Here is a 22974-nt window from a genome sequence, read left to right on the forward strand (position 1 = left end):
TGAGCAGTATTTTAAGGCAATAAGCATAAGCTGAATTAAGTGTTTTATAACACTAGATTGCTACAATCACTAGTCACAAAGCAAAAACAGATTTACTGATACAGATATTATGATGCCTCATGAAAAAATAATAATAGCAATAATAGAGTAATGTGAATAATGCTGAGACACAGCAGTGAATGTTTAGGTAATTGAATGTAGAACACAGTACTAGATAAACAGAGTTATAAAAAGTCAATAAATAAGCTGCCATGCATTATTAATTTTTTTCGTTTTCTTGTGATCTCGATTGTCTTATGATCTCGGCATAACAGAAGTTGTTTTCTCGACTTAATTTTTTTGTGTACTGGACATCCGTTGTCCCGAAGTCAGTGGGTTTTTTGAATGGGTTTTTGATTAAATGCCTGAAATAGTGTCTGTGGTTAACAAGTTCAAGATATTTTCGTTTTATTCTACAACATAAAATACATCAGTAATACCTCAGTCATGAGTTTGTTAAGCTTTTACATGTCTTGAAAAAAAAGGTTGCTAACAAGTGGCTAAATGAGACTACAGAGGTCGTCGGGACATTAAACGTCATCACGCCGAACAGAAAAAACTCATCTTCTACAGCCTCGTTGTGTTTATACTCACGCTCTTGCAAACTATTCCAACTTAAAGTTTTTAAGTTGAGATCACAAGAAAATATATTGATCAATCAAAGATCATCGAGATTACTGAGGATGGTACCACTTAAAAACCATAAAGATGGTTTTGGCCCTCAATCCATATGAGCAGTTATGTTGTGATGGTTTAGGTCTACAATTGCTATGATAGCTTTAGGACTTCAATCGCCACAAACAGTTTTACACTCAAGTCTCCATCAGTGAACAGTGGAGAAGTTCAACAAAACAGACTTCATGTAAAAACTGTAATGAATTTTCCTGGTTACACAATTGCACTATTTGACTATATCGTATTAGCACATTTGTAAAAGGGAATTATTTATTTATAATCGCACTATCCAGTATCACCCAGATGAGGATGGATTCCCTTTTGAGTCTGGTTCCTCTCAAGGTTTTTTCCTCATATCATCTCAGGGAACTTTTAATTGCCACAGTTGCCTCTGGCTTGCTCATTAGGGATAAATTCATACATTTAAAATCTATATCCTGAATTTATATATTTTTGTAAACCTGCTTTGGGACAATGTCCGTTGTTAAAAGCACTATACAAATAAAATTGAACTGAATGAATTGGTATATGACTCCATCTAGCAACGTTTAGCAATTTTCTATTGAACAGTTGGAACAGTGCTCTTGTCACTCACCTTGACATTATGGTGAAGACAAAGCAATGCCTGGGAAATGGAAATTTAGTCCAGAATTTTTTTTTTTATTAATTTCATTTTATCGATTTTTTTTTTTAAAAAGAAGAAATTAATACAGTTTGAATGACTTGTATAATCCTTGAAAATACTACTTGAAAAGTCCTGTTTGATCATGTTTTGCGTTTGATCATAAACAAGTTCATTTCCAAATTCAGATATTTATTCTTAATGTTGTGTTCATTAGTAGTTCTCTGAGGACAATTTCCATTTGCATGATTTCATTGCTCTAGGGAACAATAGATGAAATATGTGGCACATTGAATTAGTTGCTTGCCATCTGTATGATCGTTCTTGAGTTTTTTCCAGTAGCCAGATTTGTCTGTTTTCATTGATATCTATGTATTTCTCTAAATATGGTTCATTTTGTAGATTTGAATTATGAATTAACACAATATTGCGTGGTATCGTGATACTACTTAGTATTGTGATACTTCATCTGCTATAGTATCATAAGATATGTATATGGTATCTTGACAACCCTACGGAAAATTACGGGGCGGGGGGGGGGGGGGGGGGCGTGTTAAGTGAACAATTACTTATTTAAATACATTTTAATTCAGAATCCATCCGTGGGAATGAAATATTTTTTTTTTTACAGTATGTATATATTTACAAACAAGTTTAAATAAGACACACACCTTTATAAATTTAAATTTATAATGCATATAAAGAAACATATACGATTATATATAGTCTATTGTGTAAACATTTTTGACTGGTAGTTTATGTGATATGATAAAATATAATGTGAATATTTCCTCTTATTTCGTTGATATGAGCGGTGAGCTAAGACTTTTAATATATAAACAGAAGTGTAGTTTCTGGCTTCACACACACACACACACACACACACACTCTCTGACTTCATGTAGTGTGTAGCTTTACAGGTGTGCGCATTTTTTAAATTTAGTTGTAAATAAATAAATAAATAAATAAGTGTGTGTGTTTCATGTCTCGGTTTAAGAGAGGAGCTGGAGCTGACCCAAGGGCTGGGTTCAGACAGGACACACAGGAATGTCCGGTACCGTCTGGACTGCTGAAGACCGCCAGAAAGAGCGGACAACTCAATCTGTCCGGCCGCGGACTCAGTGAAGGTAAATACACTGCAAAAATAAATAAATTAAGAAAATAACCAGGGCACATTGACAGTTCTGTTGGAAAAGAATCCAAGTTTGAATCCATTGGACAGCGTTGCCAAAGGAAACGGTCACAAGTCAGTCGTTTCGGGCGCTCTGATTGGTCGGTAAAAGTCGTGTATACGTCACTCGACTGTGACGTCACTCGCGAGGGATTATGTGCTGTATTTTATATATAAAACACCAGCTTCAGTTTAAATATTGAGTTACTGCAGTAACTGGAGTATGTACATTGTAAACTGATACAGTGTAATGAAGTGGAGAGCTTGAGATGATATGATATATTGGGCGTGTGCTGTTTGGAGCTAATGAAAACGAACCGAAGTCACACAGTACTATATGAAATGTTGGCGATTCATTTAATGCATTTTCTCTCTTTATAACAGCCACTGAATTTATTAACAATGCTATCAGGTGTGTCCAAACCAGCCAAATAACCATTCAAAACTAGCCCAATTATCGTAGAAACTTGGCCTAATACCAAAGCCCAAATCCGTCCATCCATTCATATACACATTCATCTATCTATCCATCCATCCATACATTCATACATAAATTCATCCATACATTCATACATACATTGACTCAACCACCCATCCATCTATCCATTTATCTGTCCATCCATCAAACCATTGCTCTTTATCTATCCATCTATCTGTCTGTCTGTCTTTCAGCGAGGTGTTTATCCTGGTCAGGGTTGCAGTGAGTGATGTGGGAAGGCCCTAGATAGGATGGCAGTCCATCAACATGCACTTACTCATACCCGGGGGCAGTTTGTCAAAGCCAATCAACTTACTGGCAAAACTCAGAAAGAACATGCAAAACTCAACACAGAGAGTAACCCAAGCTCAGAATCTAACCAGGCGGCCCTGGAGCTGTGAAACAGCAAAAATCAGATCCTTCCAAATCGTGCCAAATTTGTTCTAATACTTGCAAAGTAATAGTATTAGTAGTAACAAAATCTAGCTTTTTCCCCCCTTTTTTCATCAAGGTCCTAAAAAGGTCTCATTTTATTATATTTTTGTATTTATATATTTTGTATTTATTATATAAGCTATCTATAGGTATAATAAGTAAACCAAATTCACTGTTGCACTGAACAACGAATTGTTAATACACAAATCTTATGAAAAATAAAAAAGTGTTGGAACTGAAATGACTTCTGATGGCTTTGGTATATAGTTCATTGATCAATGTGTGATTTTTAAAAAATCTGCTTCTTTTTTTTTTAATTTTTATTTATTTATTTATTTTTTTTATAAACAATATGAGTCACATTAAATTGTTTACCACACTGAAATACTTTAGAAATGTTGAATCATCTTCTTCTTCTTCTTCTTCTTCTTCTGTATGGATTCAACTAGCTAAAAATAGTTCCTCTTGATTTAAGTTCCTCAGAGTGTGTGGAGGATAAATGTGGACCCTCCAGAAGAAGCTCAGCAGAATCTGTCCTTCAGTGCAGCAGAACGATGGTGGGAGCAGACTGATCTCACCAAACTCTTGCTCTCTTCCAACAAACTCCAGACAATCTCAGAAGACATCAAACTCTTGCCTGCTCTGGTGGTTTTAGATGTGAGTTGAACACTAGACAATGTGTTTTTACCTGAACAAGGCTTATGTGAAGGGAATGCCTACTAAAGAGTTGTGAATCGGCTCTTCTAGATTCATGACAACCAACTCACTACACTGCCAGTGTCTATTGGCGAGCTGGAACAGTTACAGAAACTCATCCTGAGGTATGTTTATTAAGGATGTTTTGTTCAGCTTGTAATTTTTAAAAAAATACCTTTTAAAATACCTTTTACATTTTAATGATTTTAATGAAGCTATTCTGTTCAGTCATAATAATTTGACAGAGCTGCCCACGGAGCTTTGGAGCGTGACAAACCTGCGATGTCTCCATCTACAGCAGAACCTGCTCCAACAGCTGCCTGCAGACTTGGGCCAGTTGTGCCACTTGGAGGACCTTGTGAGTATTAAAATTTTTTATACTGTAATTAAAAACTAGGATTTAAAAAAAAAATGGCTCAGTAGCAGAGGATAATTAAAAAAGACATATGTAAAGTTAAACATTTTTGGATTATTAAAGTCATTCCAAACAGAGGGAGAGAAAAAAGGAAGAACATAAAAAAGAAAAGGAAAAAAAGAAAACCAGAAGAAAAAACAGGCACAACAGTTAAAATTACAGTACATTTAGTGACCGTTATTTTCCTGTACTTCTGATTGCTGTGCTTTGGCTTCATTCAAATGTGCTTAAGTAAAATAATGGATAATTTAAAGATAATAAAAGATAAATGTTTGGTCTATATTTAATATCATATAATTTGTGTTATACTGTACATATTTGCAGCATAGCAAATGCAGTATAATTATTGTTCTTTATTATTAGTATAATTATTAGACAGTGGGTACCAGTTGATTCCCAGACCAGAATGTCTGTAACAATAAATCAGATAAAGTAAAATATTTACTGTTTTTTCAAGTCTTTATTTTATCTTCCATTGTTTGAACCATCTGACAAATTGTCCTATTTATTATTTTATTAATCAGTTATCTAATGTCTCACATATCTACATGCTAAAAACATTGTCAGGGAAAATAAGTTTCTTGTTTGGGTGTGTTCGCTGCTGATTTATTCTTATGTTGCTATATCATACTCTGTGCTTTTAATTTTAACTGGCTTTCCAAATTTCCTCTTAAATTAAAGGATGTTTCCAACAACAAACTAATGACTGTACCAGACAGCCTGGCAGACCTCAGCAACCTCGTAAAACTGAATCTGTCCTTCAACAATCTGAAGAGCCTGCCGCCTGCAATCAGCGGGATGAAGAGTAAGCGTCAGATTGCTTCTGGTTTAGCTGATGTTATTTGGGAAAACATTTGTTAAGCCTTCTCCTTCTGTAGACTTGAGAATGCTGGACTGCTCTCGAAATCAGTTGGAGAGCGTGCCGCCTGTCCTGGCACAGATGGCGTCTCTTGAGCAGCTGTACCTGAGGCACAACAAACTGCGCTTCCTCCCAGAGCTGCCCTCCTGCAAAACACTCAAGGTATTTCAGCAGCATCTAGTAAAGCTGTTCTCTATATAGTGGTTTGAAGAGGTTATTAACCGTGCACAACATGATAATGAGTCTTTATTGGTCAGGTGTACATTACAGCACAGTGAAATTCTTTTCTTCGCATACCCCAACATGTTCGGAAGTTGGGGTCAGAGTGCAGGGTCAGCAATGATGCAGTGCCCCTGGAGCAGAGAGGGTTAAGGGCCTTGCTCAAGGGCCCCACAGTGGTAGCTTGGCAGTGCTGGGGCTTAAACCCCGACCTTCCGATCAGTAACACAGAGCCTTAACCGCCAAGCTACCACTGCCCCTCATAAAGATTTATTTGAAAAGTTTGTAATAAACTGAAGATAAATAGTCAACGCACCAGTCCTGATATTTCTAAAATGATGAATCATTTCATTTTCAGAGACCATTTGAACATAACAAATAAATATGAAACATCCACTGCCAATGCCTTTAAGTACCACTAATACTTGGATTAATGGAAATCTCAGTTTTTGCAGTTTTCCAAATAAACTTTTGTTCCTTTTTTTTTTTTCTGTAGGAGCTTCACTGCGGGAATAATCAGATTCAGGTTTTGGAGGCAGATCATCTAAAACACCTGAGTGCCCTGAGTGTTTTGGAGCTAAGAGATAACAAGGTGAAGAGTCTTCCTGAGGAAATAACTATACTGCAAGGCCTGGAGCGCCTGGATCTTACTAACAATGACATTAGCAGGTGCCCCCTTTTCTACACATACATTTAATAGATTATCTCAGCTTAAAAAGCAAATGAGCTTTAATCTGAATCTGGAATCAATGTGTTCACTCGCATAATGGAACAGGACAAAGTAACTGTAGTAAATAATCAATCATATATGCTGATCTCAGAAACTATGCATACATGTTGATTTACATATAGGCTGTGTCTGAAACTATGCCCTTTTCATTATATAGTGCACTATCTTTGATAGGGCTGCCATTTTGTAGTGTTGTCCTTAAGCACAATGCAGAGTATCCAGTGCACTCTTTCAGTCTTGCAGTGCACCATGCTACATGGTGCACAAATGATATACAAACGCAAGTGCACCCATAATGCACTGTGTTATTTGGTTGGATTTGCATTCACCTTTACTGAGGAAGACAGTGAGCTTATATGGAATGACTTCTCCTGAGATACGCACTAATGTAAGGAAAGGATTAATGATGCTGTGAAACCATTACTGTAGTCACATAATGTTGTTTTATAATCTTGATTAGTTTATTGACCCAGTTTTTTGTGGAGAGTGAGATAGCTGAAGTTGTCTGTGTTTATGTGACAGAAACACGATCACAGTGATGAGCTACAAAATCATTGCAATGTGTAAAGAGTTCTGTGTAGGAACAGAATCATTATATTATATGCTTCACCAGTCCACTGCTGCTTTGAGAGTAAAAAAAATAAATAAATAAAAAATAGGAAGTTCAGTAGGTGAATTTTTTTTTTTTTTTTTTTTTAACCCCACCCCTGCCAGTCTGTAAAATGATTTTCTCTTCTCATTTGTGTGGAGCAGTGTGCCCTGTGGTCTTGGAACTCTGCCCAAGCTGAAGACTCTGGCTCTGGAGGGCAATCCTCTGAGGACGATCCGCAGAGATATTCTTACTGTGAGCCCTCTGCATATTTCAGCTCTCGCCTTAGAGTCTTCTGGTCTTTAGAAATTGTCTTAAAGTTAATGTTCTGGTGGTGTTTTAACAGAAGTACCTCATATGAAGTTTCACTGTTTTTCAGAAAGGCACAAGTGAACTCTTGAAATATCTCAGAAGTCGAATACAAGGTACACAATACAGTCCATTTCACATGATACACACGAGGAGAATTACACACAGTTTTCTTCAGAGCATTTTTGTCATGTTGTGTAATGTACAGAGCAGCCTGATGGCAAAACCAAAGAGGAGCCGAGCACAGCGATGACTCTCCCTAGCCAGGCCAAGATTAATGTGCATGCCATCAAAACACTGAAGACATTAGACTACAGGTGCCCCATCTCATCATCTCTTCCTGTTTAGCAGATATGTCAATGTTTCTCAACCTTAAGTATCACTGTCAAGTTCTATAGTTATGATGTAAGTTCAAATTGTTTTTGAATCTGATTGGTCAGAATTTGTTGATTTAATGTTCTATAACAGCAGCTCTGACAGTAGTGCCAACTGTAAATAAAATCACAGGTTTATATATATATATATATATATATATATATATATATATATATATATATATATATATATATATATATATATATATATATATATATATATATATACACATACATTATCACTTCTATAGTAACAGAAATTTCACAAGGACTTGTATGGCAGACAATCCTCACAGGCTAATATCACTAAACGGATTTTTAAAACATGTTGTTACTTAATGAAGAGAAATGTATAATCGTTGACATGGTATCTCACAGATGTCCCCTACCATTAAATGTACATGTAAATATAAGTAGTAAAAAGTACGACGTGCCATTCACTAATAAATTTGAAATTGTTATCGTTTGTAAATTGCTCTGGTGTAAGAGGAATAAAACACTTCGGGACCTGTTGTTGTTGTTATTTGAAATTAATTAGCTTCAGTTGTTTCCCCAAGCGCTTTAAAAATATGACCATAAAAACTGTGTATATCTTAATACTTGCCTTTTTTCATACCTACAGTTATTTTTGCAGCCGTGTTTTATGTGATCTATGCGGAAAGTTTAGAAAATTAATAAAACCATTTATTTATCATTTTGGTGAAAAATATTTATGGTTGCTTAGTAGAGGAGAGGTGTCATAAGTGTTTTTTTTTTTTTTTTTTTTTTTTTTGCCAGTATCCAACACATTTTCCCAGAAGGCCACACATGTTCTTCATGCCAATTATTGTAACAGGTTTTCCTCTTCTTATTCTCAGTGAAAAACAAGAGGCATCTATACCTGATGAGGTGTTTGATGCAGTCAAGAACACTCCTGTTGCCACCGTGAACTTCAGCAAAAACCAGCTGACCGTTGTACCACCCAGGTAATGAGTGACAACGATTATTAGTTCACAAAATAATAGGGAACAATATGGAGACAAGAGCTGTCCATATATGTGTAATAAATGTTTCTTCATTCTGCAGGATTTTGGAGCTGAAAGACACTCTAGGGGATATCAATCTCGGATTTAATAAGCTTTCCACGATTCCTCTTGAATTTTCCAAACTACAGCAGCTTGCACACATAGACCTCAGGTAAAAACTGTGATCACACAGCTCTGAAAGCACTTGAATCAGGATCTAATGCTGCCACAGCTGGAACTAATGAGAACGAACTGCACTAATGTCACCAATGTAATTGGATTTCTCTCTAGAAATAATCTGTTGACATCACTGCCAGTGGAGTTGGAAGCTCTCACTAAGCTGCGGAGCATCATACTGTCATTTAATAAGTAAGTATTTAAAAATGTTTACATGTTCTTCGGTTGCCATATTCCTGAACGTCTTGCCATAAATACATCTGCTGGACAACGAGTCCATTTCCAAACAATTTTGCAGCATGGGCTGAAAATAAAACAATTCTGATTCAAATCCTATTCATTTGCTTTATCTTTCTTAGATTTAAGTCTTTCCCAGATGTGCTGTACCGCATCTTAACGCTGGAGACAATTTTAATAAGCAACAATCAAGTTGGAGCCATCGATCCTGTGCGCCTTAAGCTGCTGGACAGGTTGTCCACTCTGGATCTGCAGAACAATGACATCATGCAGGTGCCACCAGAGCTGGGCAACTGTACCAGCCTGAGGTACGGCAAACATCAGTAAAGTTTCCCCACAATGCACAGTGTGAAATTCATGAAAGTGACCGGCTTCTCATAATTCTCAGAGCTGAACATGTAAGAAATCTGAGGTTTAAACAAAGGCAACCTGAGTAAATACAAAATAAAATTTTTAAATGATCATGTTATTTATTGAAGGAAAAAAGTTATCCAATAACAACTGGGCCTGTGTGAAAATGTATTTGCCCCCATAGTTACTAATTCCCCAAATCTATGAAACTGCATTCATAATGGGGTTCAGCTGGACTAGACACAACCAGGCCTGATTACTGCAAACCCTGTTCAATCAAATCAACACTTAAATAAAACTTTTTCAACAGCATGAATTTGGTTAAAAGGTCTTACCCAGAAGAAGGTGATTGAAATACATCAGTCTGGGAAGGGTTACAAAGATATTTCAAAGGCTCTGGGACTCCGAAGAACCACAGTGAGAGCCATTATCTCCAAATGGAAAAAACTCTCTTTTCTTTCAACTGTAATACACCACACAATATAAGCAAGCTATATCTCCCTCTATGTACGAGTAAGAATATGCTAATATAGTGATTTCAATAAATCTTGAGGATTAGATTGAAAACTAATAGAAAAACTATATACACACCCCTATAAAATTTATATATAGACATTTTTTTTCAAAAATTTCCTGCTGTTGCTGTATTTTTGTTTCTTTGCTGCCGCTGTTCACCCAAAAGCTTGATTACATATGTGTCTATAGAATTATTCATTTTGAAGATGGGAAGGTGGGAAAGATTAGGTGCATACAGTAGCTGTTCGTACATAGAATGTTATGAGATGGTGACACCTAGTGTTCAAACCATGAACTTCCTTTTTCTGCATGAATTTGGCTAAATTTAAGATTAACTTGCAAACGATCCATGGGCTCTCCTTTGTGTAATGGATACTTTGCGAAGTGACTGAAGCATTGTTATTGAATTAGAAACATTTTCCTGCCCAAATTGCTGGAATGGAATGACTTGTGGAGCTCAACGCATTTCTTTCTTAATACCAGATCTTGTAAATCTGTACTCACCTGTATGCTGTACGAAGCGATGTGTAATATTGGATTTGTTTTATTTCCCTCATTTTCAGGGCTCTATTGCTTGATGGGAACCCATTCCGTAACCCTAGAGCTGCGATCGTAGCTAAAGGAACAGACGCGCTTCTTGAATATCTACGAAGTCGCATTCCTACATAAGTTTATCGTCTTACACGGCTGACTTACCACCACTGCCGCATAAATAAAGCACTATCAGATTAATTCTGCACACAAGACACAATACTTCTCTGCCAAAAACCTGATTTTTTCTGAATATATGTCATGAAATTTTGCATCTTAGAGTAACTGACACTTTCTGTTTTCCTAAAGTCTCATGGCCTTAATGGGAAAGTTCCCAGAAATCACATATTTGTTTGAAATTCTACAGATCTAGCATGCACTCCTCATTCTTCTAGCTCTCTTTATCATCTCTCTTATCATCACATACTTGCTGACCAATTTTCTAATAAATATTTGCATTTATTTTATTCTTATCCTGTATGTCTAGGACTAGCAGGAAGACCATGTGACATGATTGAAGAGGCTGTGTGTGTTTACTACATTACATTTCAACTTACAGTACCATTTAAGACATTCTAGTGCATTTTTTTGAGCCAATAATATGTATCATATAAAAAGTACTTGTAATGGGAAAGCCAGGTATTCATGGTGGAATTTATTATTGTACCCAGAAAAGTTGCACTAGTTAGTGTATACAGTAAAATCCAGAGTGTTGAATTACCACCTACAGTGTTTATTCATGTCCAGTTGGACACAAATGAACGCTGAAAGAGTTAATTCAACACTGGGGATTTTACTCTGTATTCCAGTGTAAATGGTTCAATATAACAGGGTCTGTAGAAAGGTGCTTGAATTTGCCTTTTTGAAATTTAAGTACTGGAAAACCTTGAAAATAGCCATTTATTTTTGATCGAATACAACAATCTATTGACTTTTTGGGCAAACCTTGGCAACTTCCCATAGAAGAGAGTGTCAGTACTGCCCTGCAAGTGTGGGGTCTTGCTTTCCTGCTTCAGGTACATATCTATCTCTCTCTCTCGATCTCTCGCTCTGTTCAGTGAGTGGCAAAGAGGAGCAGCACATTCAGTCTCTCCTAACTTTCTCTCTGAGTGATCATTTTACATGTAAATATAGCTGAAATCACAGCAAAGCCGTTATGTGTATGGTGATTTTGTCAGACAACGTCCTGGTTATAAATCAAGATTTTAACAGCGCAGCAGCTTGGAAATATCTTGGAAGTGACTGCTGGTTAACATGTAGTGTCTTAATGGGCCGTGTTTCAGTCACCATTTCATACTCGTTCCGTTGTCTGATAACAGCAACAGAAAGATATGTAAATGAGAACAGCTTTATTGGGAATTCAGCTGTATTAAAATACAGTATGTGAGTACACAGAGTAGTGAATGAATATGCTAATTAGCACATGACATCATTTAGCGACTTTCCACTGAAAGTTGGCAACAGTGCTCCTGTCATTCACCTGGAGTATGCGAACATTATGGTGAAGATAAATGGTCTGCACTTATATAGCGCTTTTATCCAAAGCGATTTACACTGGTTCTCACACTCACCCGTTCACACACGAACTCACACACCAGTGGTAACAGAGACGCCATGCAAGGCCCTAACTTGCCATCAGGAGCAACTCGGGGTTCAGTGTCTTGCCCAAGGACACTTCGGCATGTGGAGTCATGTGGGCCAGGAATCGAACCGCCAACCCTACGATTAGTGGACAACCCACTCTACCACCTGAGCCACAGCCGCCACTTAAGTTGAAGCAATGCCTGGGAAATGCAAATTTGAGAAAAGCGGTACAGAAAATGGATGGATGGATGGATGGATGAACAGCTCTTGTATAGTGCTTGCAAAGTCCTTGAAAGTCCTGGAATTTGTATCTGTAAGAATCCTGATATAAAACAGTGTAAAGCCATTCAATAACTTTTTAATTTTAGTTGTACTGTCTCAAAAGGAAACAGAGAATGACAGATAGTAACAATAGTGACTTTTTATTTGTACAATAAAGACTTTCATACATTATTCAAAACACCGCTTAGATACTGAAAAAATCTGTACTCCCAAAGCCGAAAATGGCTCCGTTATTTGCTGCACAGCTTTGAATTTTTTTTTTCTGTTTTGGCTTTTATTATTAAAATTTATTTTAAATATGTACATATAGCATCTGCAAAATGCATTCTAGACACAGAATATATATTTCATCAATTACATTGTTTTAATTCAGAAAAAATAGGATAGGAAGGAGTAAACTTGCGTGTGCAAATAAACTGCATGATAAATTGTCACTAAATCTGTTGAACTAAATGGAATAATTGTATTATTCTATATATAATTACTTTTTGCACAAAAAAATTAAACAGCATTCAAGTCCAGTAAGTCTTCATACTGCAGAAAGCTTTGAGTACATTCACAATCTATAGGAATAAATTAATTTAAATGATTTCATTCACAGTTATGTACATCAATACTGCAATTAGACTGAATAGTACCATATATTAGCATTTATATTCAATAGGATTTAAAACACATACAAAAATGACCATTTGTATATCCATATACATGTTTGACACAAATTCACAATTACTGTAGAAATAGTTTTAAGTTTGATTCGTTTAAGTGTTCTCTCATCATCTAAATACGCTTTTCCATACTGCTTTTTGTATCTTTGTAAAAAACAAACAAACAAACAAAAAAAACTCACAATTTGAGCAAAGCTAAGTATGTCAATATATATTTATAAATAATTACTCAAAACATCTGGTAAAAATAATCACATTATCAAATGCTTTGTTCCAATAGCATTTGATCAGTTTTCACCCAGACTTCAGGTTGTATAATTACATTTCAAATAAAACTGAAATGTAAAAACAAAAACAAAAAACAAGTAAAATATGATTGGGGTCTTTCTAATGCTACATTTATGTACAATATTGGACATGGCCAGGGCAGATCTATCTGTAAAGTACAATGATGATGAGCCGTCAATGTTTTTACATAACAAATACTTCTAGTGAAGTAAAGCAACTAAATGTTTAATTTAAAAACAAAGCCTCCTCACCGCTTTCCTAATAAGACAGCTTTAAAAAGTGAAAGCATGCTATAAACATTAAAGCTTCTTATGGATATCTATTACATAATGATGTGAATTCATTTATTTATATCAGTAAGTGATTAACAGGCCTTAAAGCAGAACATCAACTAAGCCTTGAGTGTAAAACCCTTTGTACAACTTAAATGTACACACTAAAAACCGACTCTGACATTTTTGTACCTGGTGGAGCATGAAATAATATGAATCATAATTAAACTGGGAAAATGCTCATGATGACAACATGGCGAAAAATGAATAAGGGGTTACACCCTGTATGAACCAAAAGCAAAGGACTCACTTACTATTATTATTATTATTATTATTATTATTATTATTATTATTATTATTTTATTATTATTATTATCATCATTATTAAGAAGCTGTTTGCTGACCAGCAGAGGGTGCTGCACGAAAAGCCAAATAGCAACAATATTGCTTTTGGATTTTTCATTTGATTTGTGCAAAACTATGGGCCATACGCAATCCATAAACCACACCTACTGCGGTAGTAGATGCCTGCTTAAATGATTCAAATGAAGTCAAGGGTCAGCAGGATAAACTATCTTCTGAAATGTTATATATATTTACAAAAGGCATTTACAGAGTTGAGGCAGTGTTATGATGAATAAAATGTCTTCAAAAGCAGACAGCAGCTTTCATGCGCAGAGACTGAAATGAAATGAAATGCTGCTTGGAAAAATAGGTACAAAATAACAGGCGATATAAATAAGCAACGAAAAAACACACCCACCTACAGCCACAGGCTGAGAGATAGAAAGTAATTTCACATTAGTGTAAGATTTTAAACCACACACACACACACACACACACACACACACACACACACACACATATATATATATATATAGAGATTTATATATATATATATACGTGTAAGCCATATGTCACATTATTCGATATGTTCTCTATTGTACATTTGGCACTAGTATTTGCCATTGGTCCAGCAATTGGCAAAATTGTTCCTAGATAAAAACTTGATGTACAAGGTCCTGTGTTCCTTTTGAGCAAGAAGTCAGCGTTACAAAATTATTTACATTGTGCTCTCCCTTAAAATGACCAAGTCCACAGCTTTCGGGAAACTCTTCAGTAGAGACACTGCCATTTGGTGTTCGATGTGTAAAAAACTATGTCCGTTGGCCTGCAATGCAAGAATGAAGCAGAGGATGAATAGAGGGCAGTGAGGGAAGTGAGTTGGGGTGGGAAGAGGCGGAGCGGCACAGGAATGCTGGGAACAGGCCTAGCTCAGAGAGGATAAAGAGACACACACACACACACACTGTTAGGTAAAGAGGGGAAAAAAGCAACCAGAGAGATGCACACAAGTAGAAGAACTAGTCATGCTGTAAAGGAGAGAAGGAGGAAAGAAGCTGGTCTTTGAAGAGATCTGTTCCTCAGCTAACTGTGGATCTGTGGAAAGAGACAACGCAGAGGGACCTGCGTCTTGCAGGCTAACCATGAGGCCAAGAGACGCTCCTAATGCATTTATAGTGACACTGATAATCAAAGACAGACCAATAACTGCTGGAGCCCTTCACTCCTATATGGTTATTTAGGTAGACAAAAACAGACTTGCTAATGCAGGCTTTTTACGTTTGATATATGACAAAGAACTTGGATGGAACATTAAAAATTGATGGCTTAATATTCACTGACTATATTTGTATACGCAGAGGGTCAATAGATTATGCATCTGTCCTCTGCTATGTAACATTTTTTTTTATTTCTATCCAGGGGCTTTTATTTACAACCCTTATACAACATGGCCAAAGTGTAAAAAAAATTTTTAAAAATGATATTAATTAATTCAGTAAATTAACAAGCTTAAAAATTGACTGTCTATTATTGTGGATTTTACATTGAAAGAAAAGACCAGATTCAATCTGAGTTTCACGAGCAGAGTTAGAAAGATAAGAGGAAAGGTGAGGAAGAGGATTCAAACTACAAGACATTTTTAAAGTTCTGTAATTCACTGTGTTTAAAATGCTCATGCCATCAAACACTGGAAAATAAAAAAGGACTGTCCAATATAACCAAATTCTCAGTGATACAAGAGACACGCTGCAGCTTGAAATGATAGAGCAACCCAAATGCCATCCTTTGAGAACTGACAGGCCAGTAATATCAATGTTTGACACATATCATAACAGAAGACCATGCTCACTTGCTTGACACACACACACACACACACACACACACACACACACACACACACACATACACACACACAAACACACACACACACACACACACACACACACACACACACACACACACACACACACACACACTCACGCACGCATACACACTCCAGACACAAAATGGCACATGCAAAGCCTTCTGATTTGGTGCTGTCACACCCTCACTGGACAATGTGTGGTGATGAAAGAAAGTGTTACCTTCAGAATTTTGTCCCCCGGTCGAAGAACATTGGAGGCGGGTCCATCAGGCTGTACCCTAGTAACAAAGATACCCTATAAGTCAAAATGATATGAGGTTAGGAATCACACGGTGGTGATGGTTTAGAATCTTTGCCTTTTACTCTGGATTGATTTGTTCTTTGCCAAAATTCACATTTGATATTATAATATGATGGTACTTGTAAAATACTGTATGTGAAGCTTATAATCTTGGAAGAGGTGGAAAATATGTAATATATATATATAAATATATCAAAGTATTTGTGTTTTCCTGAATTATATTCCTATATTTCCTATTATATGTACCTTAGGCAAAGATTATAAAGCATTCGGTTATGTACCAGATGTGTGACCTAACAATATGCATCCTGCTAAACAACATACTGTGAGTCAACCAAAGTTTACATCACGTCATTCATTCAGGTGAGGCATGGATCCGGCTTCGGCGATTCCCAGAGCACTCAGTACAGCAAAGATGATTAACTTAGAACTGAAGTTTTGTAGGTTGTGGAGAAAAATAATCAATTCCATTTACCAAATAAACATCAGAAAATCTCCATGATATACACAAATTAACTCAATAAAATATCAGGTATTACAAATGAAGTGGCAAAAATAACACTGGGCTTGGCAATTATTCGGTTTTATATAATTATTATGAAATACTGCTGACAGGATTCTAAGCCGTGAATAGGTTAACACGTAACACGGGCTGCTGATGTGTAATGTTGTGCATTGCAGTAGCTCATGTTTCCATGGAAACCCTACAGCAAGATCTTGTCTCCTTTACTATATTGTAGTCTTTGTGTTAATTCTGTTAGCACTGGATATACTGCATGAATAGTGTACAGAGAATGATTTCCATTCAATAAATTGTGTTCTCTCAGTCTGGCTGAGGGAAAGAAGGCCTTACCATGTCTGAGGGTTTGAAGGGGTTTCCCTGCCCACTGATTCCCCCTGAGATGCTGAAACCAAGGCCTGGGTTTTTCTCAATCCGAACACAGAACTACAAACAAGAAAACATTAGTATATTATCATTTCTGTGCCAGGACTGTACATATGTGTACTGCATGCCTAAACTATGTACCAGAAATGTAAATGAATGAGCACCAACTGTATAAAATGAAAATTTACAATCAACCCAAAAAGTATTGTTGTGGCAAAATGAGTTACACATGCGATAAGTAATATTGTGAGCTTAAAATACAGAAATGTATTCTGTATGCTTTATTCAACAAGAGATTTGTTATATTTGTTTATATTTGTTTATTGTGTGTTTTTTTTATGGATAATACTGTAAGTCAGAAATATTACATACCTACGTGAGTCAGATAACACGATTTATACAGTTAGCTCCCAAGATATCGGCACCCTCCAAGAGAATGGGCATGTACAGCATTCCTGTGTTTTAAGCTCACAATAGCTGAGTTCAAGTATTCAACAGGGGTGAATACTTACGCAATCGCAACTGTTACATTTTATTGGCAATATAAAGTGTGCGGTCTACTAGTGAAACAAAGAGCTTCATGTAAATGTAAATTTTGGGTTTTATAACCAAAATTTATGGCACCCAATTATTAGAACTAGCTTAGCACCTGTTCTGGAAAGCCGTCCATGCTCTTCTGGCCTTTAGTCTGGATGAAGCAGCGGGCACTCTGTGGTCGGGGGCTGGTGGTCGGCGCCAGAGGTGACTGGTACTGCTGGATGGACACCTTATTGATGGCTCCCTCGTACTGCTGGTGTCCTCCTCGGTGTGGTGCTGTGGCTCCGCTTCCCATGATGCCCTGCTGTTGGTGAGAATGATGGACCACAGCCTGTGAAAGAATTTTTATTCTGTAATTTGTGTGATGCTTGTATGTTTTGATACGTTGATGAGACACTGACATAAAATTATTTCAGTGTTCCTTTCACTTTGTGTAGCCCACTTTGGGATTTCATATATATTCATATTTATGCATAAGGTAGGTTATTATCAGTTATTTAATTGAAGAGAAATGACAGACCAAATAGTGCAACAGTTCATTTCATTCAGGTCATTTTCTAAATCACCCAATTTCTTTGCTTATGATTGATGAATCTCAGGTTTATTTTGATTTGGGAAAAACAACAATGAGCTAGAATAGACCTCAGGGGAGCTTGAAACTAGCGGATCTTATTGCATTGTCTTCTATTTTTGTCACTCTGCAGCACTGTTCGCTCAATGCATTTCATGAGATCTAAAAAAAAAAAAAAACTTTGGGCACTGGAGATTGTACAAGCAAGGTGTGAACATACAGTCCGTCGTATACACATGGCAATGGCACAAACCTATGTGCACTGTACTCTATTAGAGTTTGTTCAGTAGCTCTGAGTGACAGCCTTTAAACATATACAAAACTGACTAGTTGCTAAGGAGACTGAGGAAGACTGCAGCACAGTGAGAATGAATGACTAAGAAAGTAGTAATTAACCCTGACATTTCAGAACATTAACACAGCAATCATGACTAGATTGAGATGCAATTCTGAGATTGAACAGATTTAGTAAAGCAGGAAGCGGCAAAAGAAGGAGAGATTATTAGTTAGAAGATGTATTGTGCGAGGGAATGATAGAAATATAATGGCAATAAAACAGACGCGGCGTGTCCTCTCATGATTCATAAAGAGAAACAGTGGGACTACTTTATTTTGAGTAAGGGATATATTTTATTTCACTGTTTTCTACTGCTGGGTTCAACCACGTATCAACTGATTTGCAGTCGATTCTTCACTCTTTCGCACCAAAGAATACAGGTAACATAGAATAGAGGTCGATCGATTGATCGGTTTTGCAGATTAATCGGCACTGATAACCGATTGCTGGAACTGTCGGTCATTAGCAAAAATCCACACCGATAGTTTTTCCAGTTGTGTCTGTTGCAGGAAGCGGCTGAGAAGGATCTGCTGCCATTATACAGAATGAGAGCGGCCTCTAGAGGCGCAATTAAAACTATCACTGACTAATTTTGTTGTGTTATATGAAGTAGTTATTTTTTTTTAAACATTTTGGATGTCTCTATATTTATTTGTTATTTGGAGGGTTACTTTTTGGTTCAATTTGGATGTATATCCTTTAATTACTTTAATATTTATTAATAGTTAATATTATTATTTAGATATTTATTTCATTTTAAAAAGTACAGTACATTTTTATGATACAGTCATTGCTGTTTATTTTTGTAACAAAGTTCATCAATATTTTATTTTGACTGTTATGTTTTCATTCAGTATCTATTTTAAAAACTGTCGGTTAATTAATCGGTTATCAGCAGGTACCGCCCAACTTTGGTATTGGTGTTGGTAAAATCCACTATCAGCTCCAACACAGGCTCCAACATTTCCTTAAGGAGCTTACCAAGGCACTTTTTATTTACAGTTATAGCAAAAAGCAAAAATATAATAATGCACTATGCCTCTATTTTCTCTGCTGAGATACTCCTCGTGTTATTCTACTAATACTCTCAGTCTATCCACAATTTGGTTATATTCCAGCTCCCATCGTGTCTGTGCAAGATAATTAAAGTTTTTCAGCTGGAACAGAGTAAAAATGTGGGTGCCTCCGGAGTCCTTGATGATCGGGGTAAAGATGTCTGCTATGGGACTACTGTAATGTATAACAATGTAAATGCTGCAGATTTGAGAACAAAAAAAGAACAACTTGTTGGCAAAAGCATTTCATATTATGTGAAAAAGCAAAGCATGTACCTTTTTGATGATGGTGTTGTCAGGAGGTACATCTCTTCGTCCTAATGAGTAGGGGGCCCACTGTGTGGTGGGAGAGACCACCTCTTGACCGTTATCTAAAATATTGCTCTGTTGCGATGGAGTCTGTGAAGAGATTATTCAGTAAATCTTTGCACTAGCCAGGAAGTACTGTACGGTACACGGATAGACCTTTATGTCACATAACAACTTTAGTTTCTTTTCTGTATCAAGTTAATACGTCAGTGAAAACAAAAATCTACACGCTCATATTTGGCTAATTGTCATATACATGTCTTACTTCATATATTAATGAGAAGATTTTCATTTGACCTGCACTTAACTGAAGTATTGATTCACATGGCCCTCATATGTAGCAGATTAAATATGGCTTTCTATGTGTGAGCATCCAAATGAAAACCGTTTGTTGTGTAATACAGCTCACAGATCACATTCGCAGTTCATCTGCGCTGCATAACTGTATGTGTGAAAGTAGCAGAGTTGTGCAAAGCATGACTATGCTAACGCCACACTGCTGCTACAGTTAAACACTGATAGCGGCCATTTAGGAATGTTTGTAATTCAGTCTTAGTGAAATAGGGATCATATAGGGGACCAGGAGCTGCTTTTAGTGCTGAAATTCTTTGTGGCGTATTCTTAGATTTAATATGAATCCCAAAATTAAGACAGACAAGCAGATTTTTAAAGAGTTTCTCCTAACTCTGCCTGTTAGGGGCTTTTTTTTTTTAAAATTAATATGACGTTTTTTTACTTAAATGAAGACATTACTGTATTAATAGCATGTGTAAGACATATAAGACAGTTACATATGACCTAAGTGAACTTTTCAGATTATCATATGCTAATGTTTCTGTAGGCCCTCAGAGAGACAGAGGCAACAGAAGGTCGACAAAGCAAACACAGAGCCTGCACACATGCAACACAGACACCTGAATATATTCACACAACACTGAGACAGTACCTAGCCTGAAAATGCTCACACATGAAGTGGTAGATTTGTGTTAAACAGTGAAATATGAGGAATGACTTTTCACGGAGAATTATTTCCATTTATACCACAGCACTGTCGAATCTGATTGGTCAGAAAGTGTTGATTCATTTTCTACAACAGTAGCTCTGACAGTAGTGTCAGCTGCAGGGTAAATCACAGGTTTATATGAATGCACTTATTCTAATATGCTATTGTTTCTATAGTAACAACTAATTCACAGGAACAAGATTAAAAACATGCTATTTAACAAAGAACCCTACAGTTGTTGATACGGTTAAACTTTCTGTACTGTAGGAAGACGGTTATTTAACATTTACTGTATGAAAGGAGTCTCTGGTGATCACACTTTATAATTGTCAGTACGTTTTCTGACACAGGAAAGCCTTCAGGACTTCTTGGTAACATGGCAAGTTGCATTTGTTTACCTTATTAACAAAAAAAAGACAGGAAGCTGATGAGAAAGAGACTGTTTGTAGCCGTTCTAATTGTTTCATGAACGTTCCTCATTATTAAATGTCATTCTAAACGGATAAAAAAACAAACAAGAATGTGTCATTCTTTAATACTGTAAATACACATTTGTAATCAATGGCAAACTGCTGTGGTATAAGAGGAATAAAACATATAGAGATGCGCTGTTATTGGACAAATAATCAATTATGTCATTGGTTCTTTCCCTATAACAGCACATCCTGTCATGTTTTATTCCTTACGTATTATTTTGAGTTTAATAAAAATAATCGAGGTATGGCTAAAAGATCTCAAACCTGTGTTTTTAAAAACGATTTCTTTCAAGCAGAAGCTGATTTGGAAAGATATTTAACATAAGAATGTTTATTAAGCAACTGGCCTCATGCTCCACTAAAATTGGAGCTGATGGTACTTTTTATATACTCACATTTGGTAGAGGTAGCCACTGAGTTGTTTGGTTTTCATGCTTTGTGTTATTGTAAAAGTTTATTGTCATGCTTCTGCTGGCATGCGGTGCAGCATAGCCTCCAGAGTACAGCATGCCGAAGTTTACTGTGTTGTGCTTAAGGACAGCGCTCTGATTGGAGGGAAACAACCACATGACATGAGTGAATGGGTGTGGGTGTGCCACATAGAAAGTCAAAGGCTGCTGCTGGGGTGGAGGGAGGGTTACACTCGACTGTACCACACACACTGCATAGCTGCAACAGAGTTGAGAAGCTTGACCAACAGTAAACGGTACAGAACATCATTACTGGCAACACAGCAAACACAAACACACATTTACAGTGCTGTGAAAAAGTATCCTGATTTCTTCTGTTTTTGTGCATGTCTCATTAAATAGTTTTAGATCTTCAAACAAAATACAACATAAAACAAAGGCAACCTGAGTAAACACACAATACAGTTTTTATTATTTATTTTTTTATTTTGTTATTGAAGCAAAATAAAAGTTATCCAACATCTATCACCCATGTGAAAAACTAATTGCCCCCTTAAACTTAAACTCAGGTTGTGCCACCTTTAGCTGCAATAACTGCAACCAAATGCTTCAGATTCAGCAGTGTGGTGGAATTTTGGCCCACTCTTCTTTGCAGAACTGCTTTAGTTCAGCCACACTGGAGGGATTTTGAGCATGAACTACCCGTTTAAGGGACCCCGTCTTCCAAACGGTTCCACTTTCGACTCAACAATCCACAGAACAAAAGGTTTGAGGATCATCAAGGTGTGTTTTGCAAAATTCATACGAGCTTTAATATTCTTCTGGGTTAGCAGTGGTTTTCGCCTCACCACTCTTCCATAGATGACATTTTTGCCCAGTGTTTTTTTGATGGTGGAGTCATGAACACTGACCTTTATTGATGCAAGAGAGGAATGTAGTTCCTTTGATGTTGTCCTTGGCTCTTTCGTGACTTGCTGGTTGAGTCGTTGCTGTGCTCTTGGAGGTATTTTGGAAGGACGGCCTCTTCTGGGAAGGTTCACTACTGTGCCAAGTTTTTTCCATTTGGAGATAATGGCGCTCACTGTGGTTCTTTGGAGTCCCAGAGCCTTTGAAATAGCTTTGTAATTCTTCCCAGACTGATGTATTTCAGTCACCTTCTTCCTCATCATTTCTGGAATTCCTTTCAATTTTGTCATAGTGTGTTACTGGATAAGACCTTTTAACCAACTTCATGCTGTTGAAAAAGTTCTGCTTAAGTGTTGATTTGCTTGAACAGGGTTTGCAGTAAGCAGGCCTGGTTGTGTCTAATCCAGCTCAACCCCATTATGAATGCAGATTCATAGATTTGGGGAATTAGTA

The 22974-nt window shown here is 36.7% G+C and overlaps 2 protein-coding genes across 2 annotated transcripts in view; one reads left to right on the top strand and one right to left on the bottom strand.

The window, feature by feature from the left end:
- Positions 1–2181: 2181 nt before the first annotated feature.
- Positions 2182–10889, top strand: lrrc40 (leucine rich repeat containing 40). Its single transcript, XM_017480478.3, has 15 exons — positions 2182–2463; positions 3896–4077; positions 4168–4241; positions 4345–4474; positions 5213–5336; positions 5410–5552; positions 6106–6278; positions 7093–7183; positions 7308–7353; positions 7446–7554; positions 8469–8576; positions 8677–8787; positions 8907–8984; positions 9152–9337; positions 10460–10889. The coding sequence occupies exons 1-15, from the start codon at positions 2319–2321 to the stop codon at positions 10563–10565; spliced, it is 1806 nt and encodes a 601-aa protein (XP_017335967.1). The 5' UTR covers positions 2182–2318; the 3' UTR covers positions 10566–10889.
- Positions 10890–12417: 1528 nt separating this feature from the next.
- Positions 12418–22974, bottom strand: part of lrrc7 (leucine rich repeat containing 7) — a 47316-nt gene continuing 36759 nt past the window's right edge. The window contains exons 22-27 of the mRNA XM_047158476.2: positions 21601–21750; positions 19694–19816; positions 17567–17785; positions 16885–16977; positions 15951–16025; positions 12418–14692 (exon numbers count right to left, since the gene is read on the bottom strand). Coding sequence (XP_047014432.2) covers positions 14585–14692; positions 15951–16025; positions 16885–16977; positions 17567–17785; positions 19694–19816; positions 21601–21750 — 768 coding nt within the window. The 3' untranslated portion in view covers positions 12418–14584. The remainder of the gene's footprint in view (positions 14693–15950; positions 16026–16884; positions 16978–17566; positions 17786–19693; positions 19817–21600; positions 21751–22974) is intronic.

The sequence above is a fragment of the Ictalurus punctatus genome, chromosome 11, assembly GCF_001660625.3.
Source record: "Ictalurus punctatus breed USDA103 chromosome 11, Coco_2.0, whole genome shotgun sequence".
Taxonomy (NCBI): domain Eukaryota; kingdom Metazoa; phylum Chordata; class Actinopteri; order Siluriformes; family Ictaluridae; genus Ictalurus; species Ictalurus punctatus.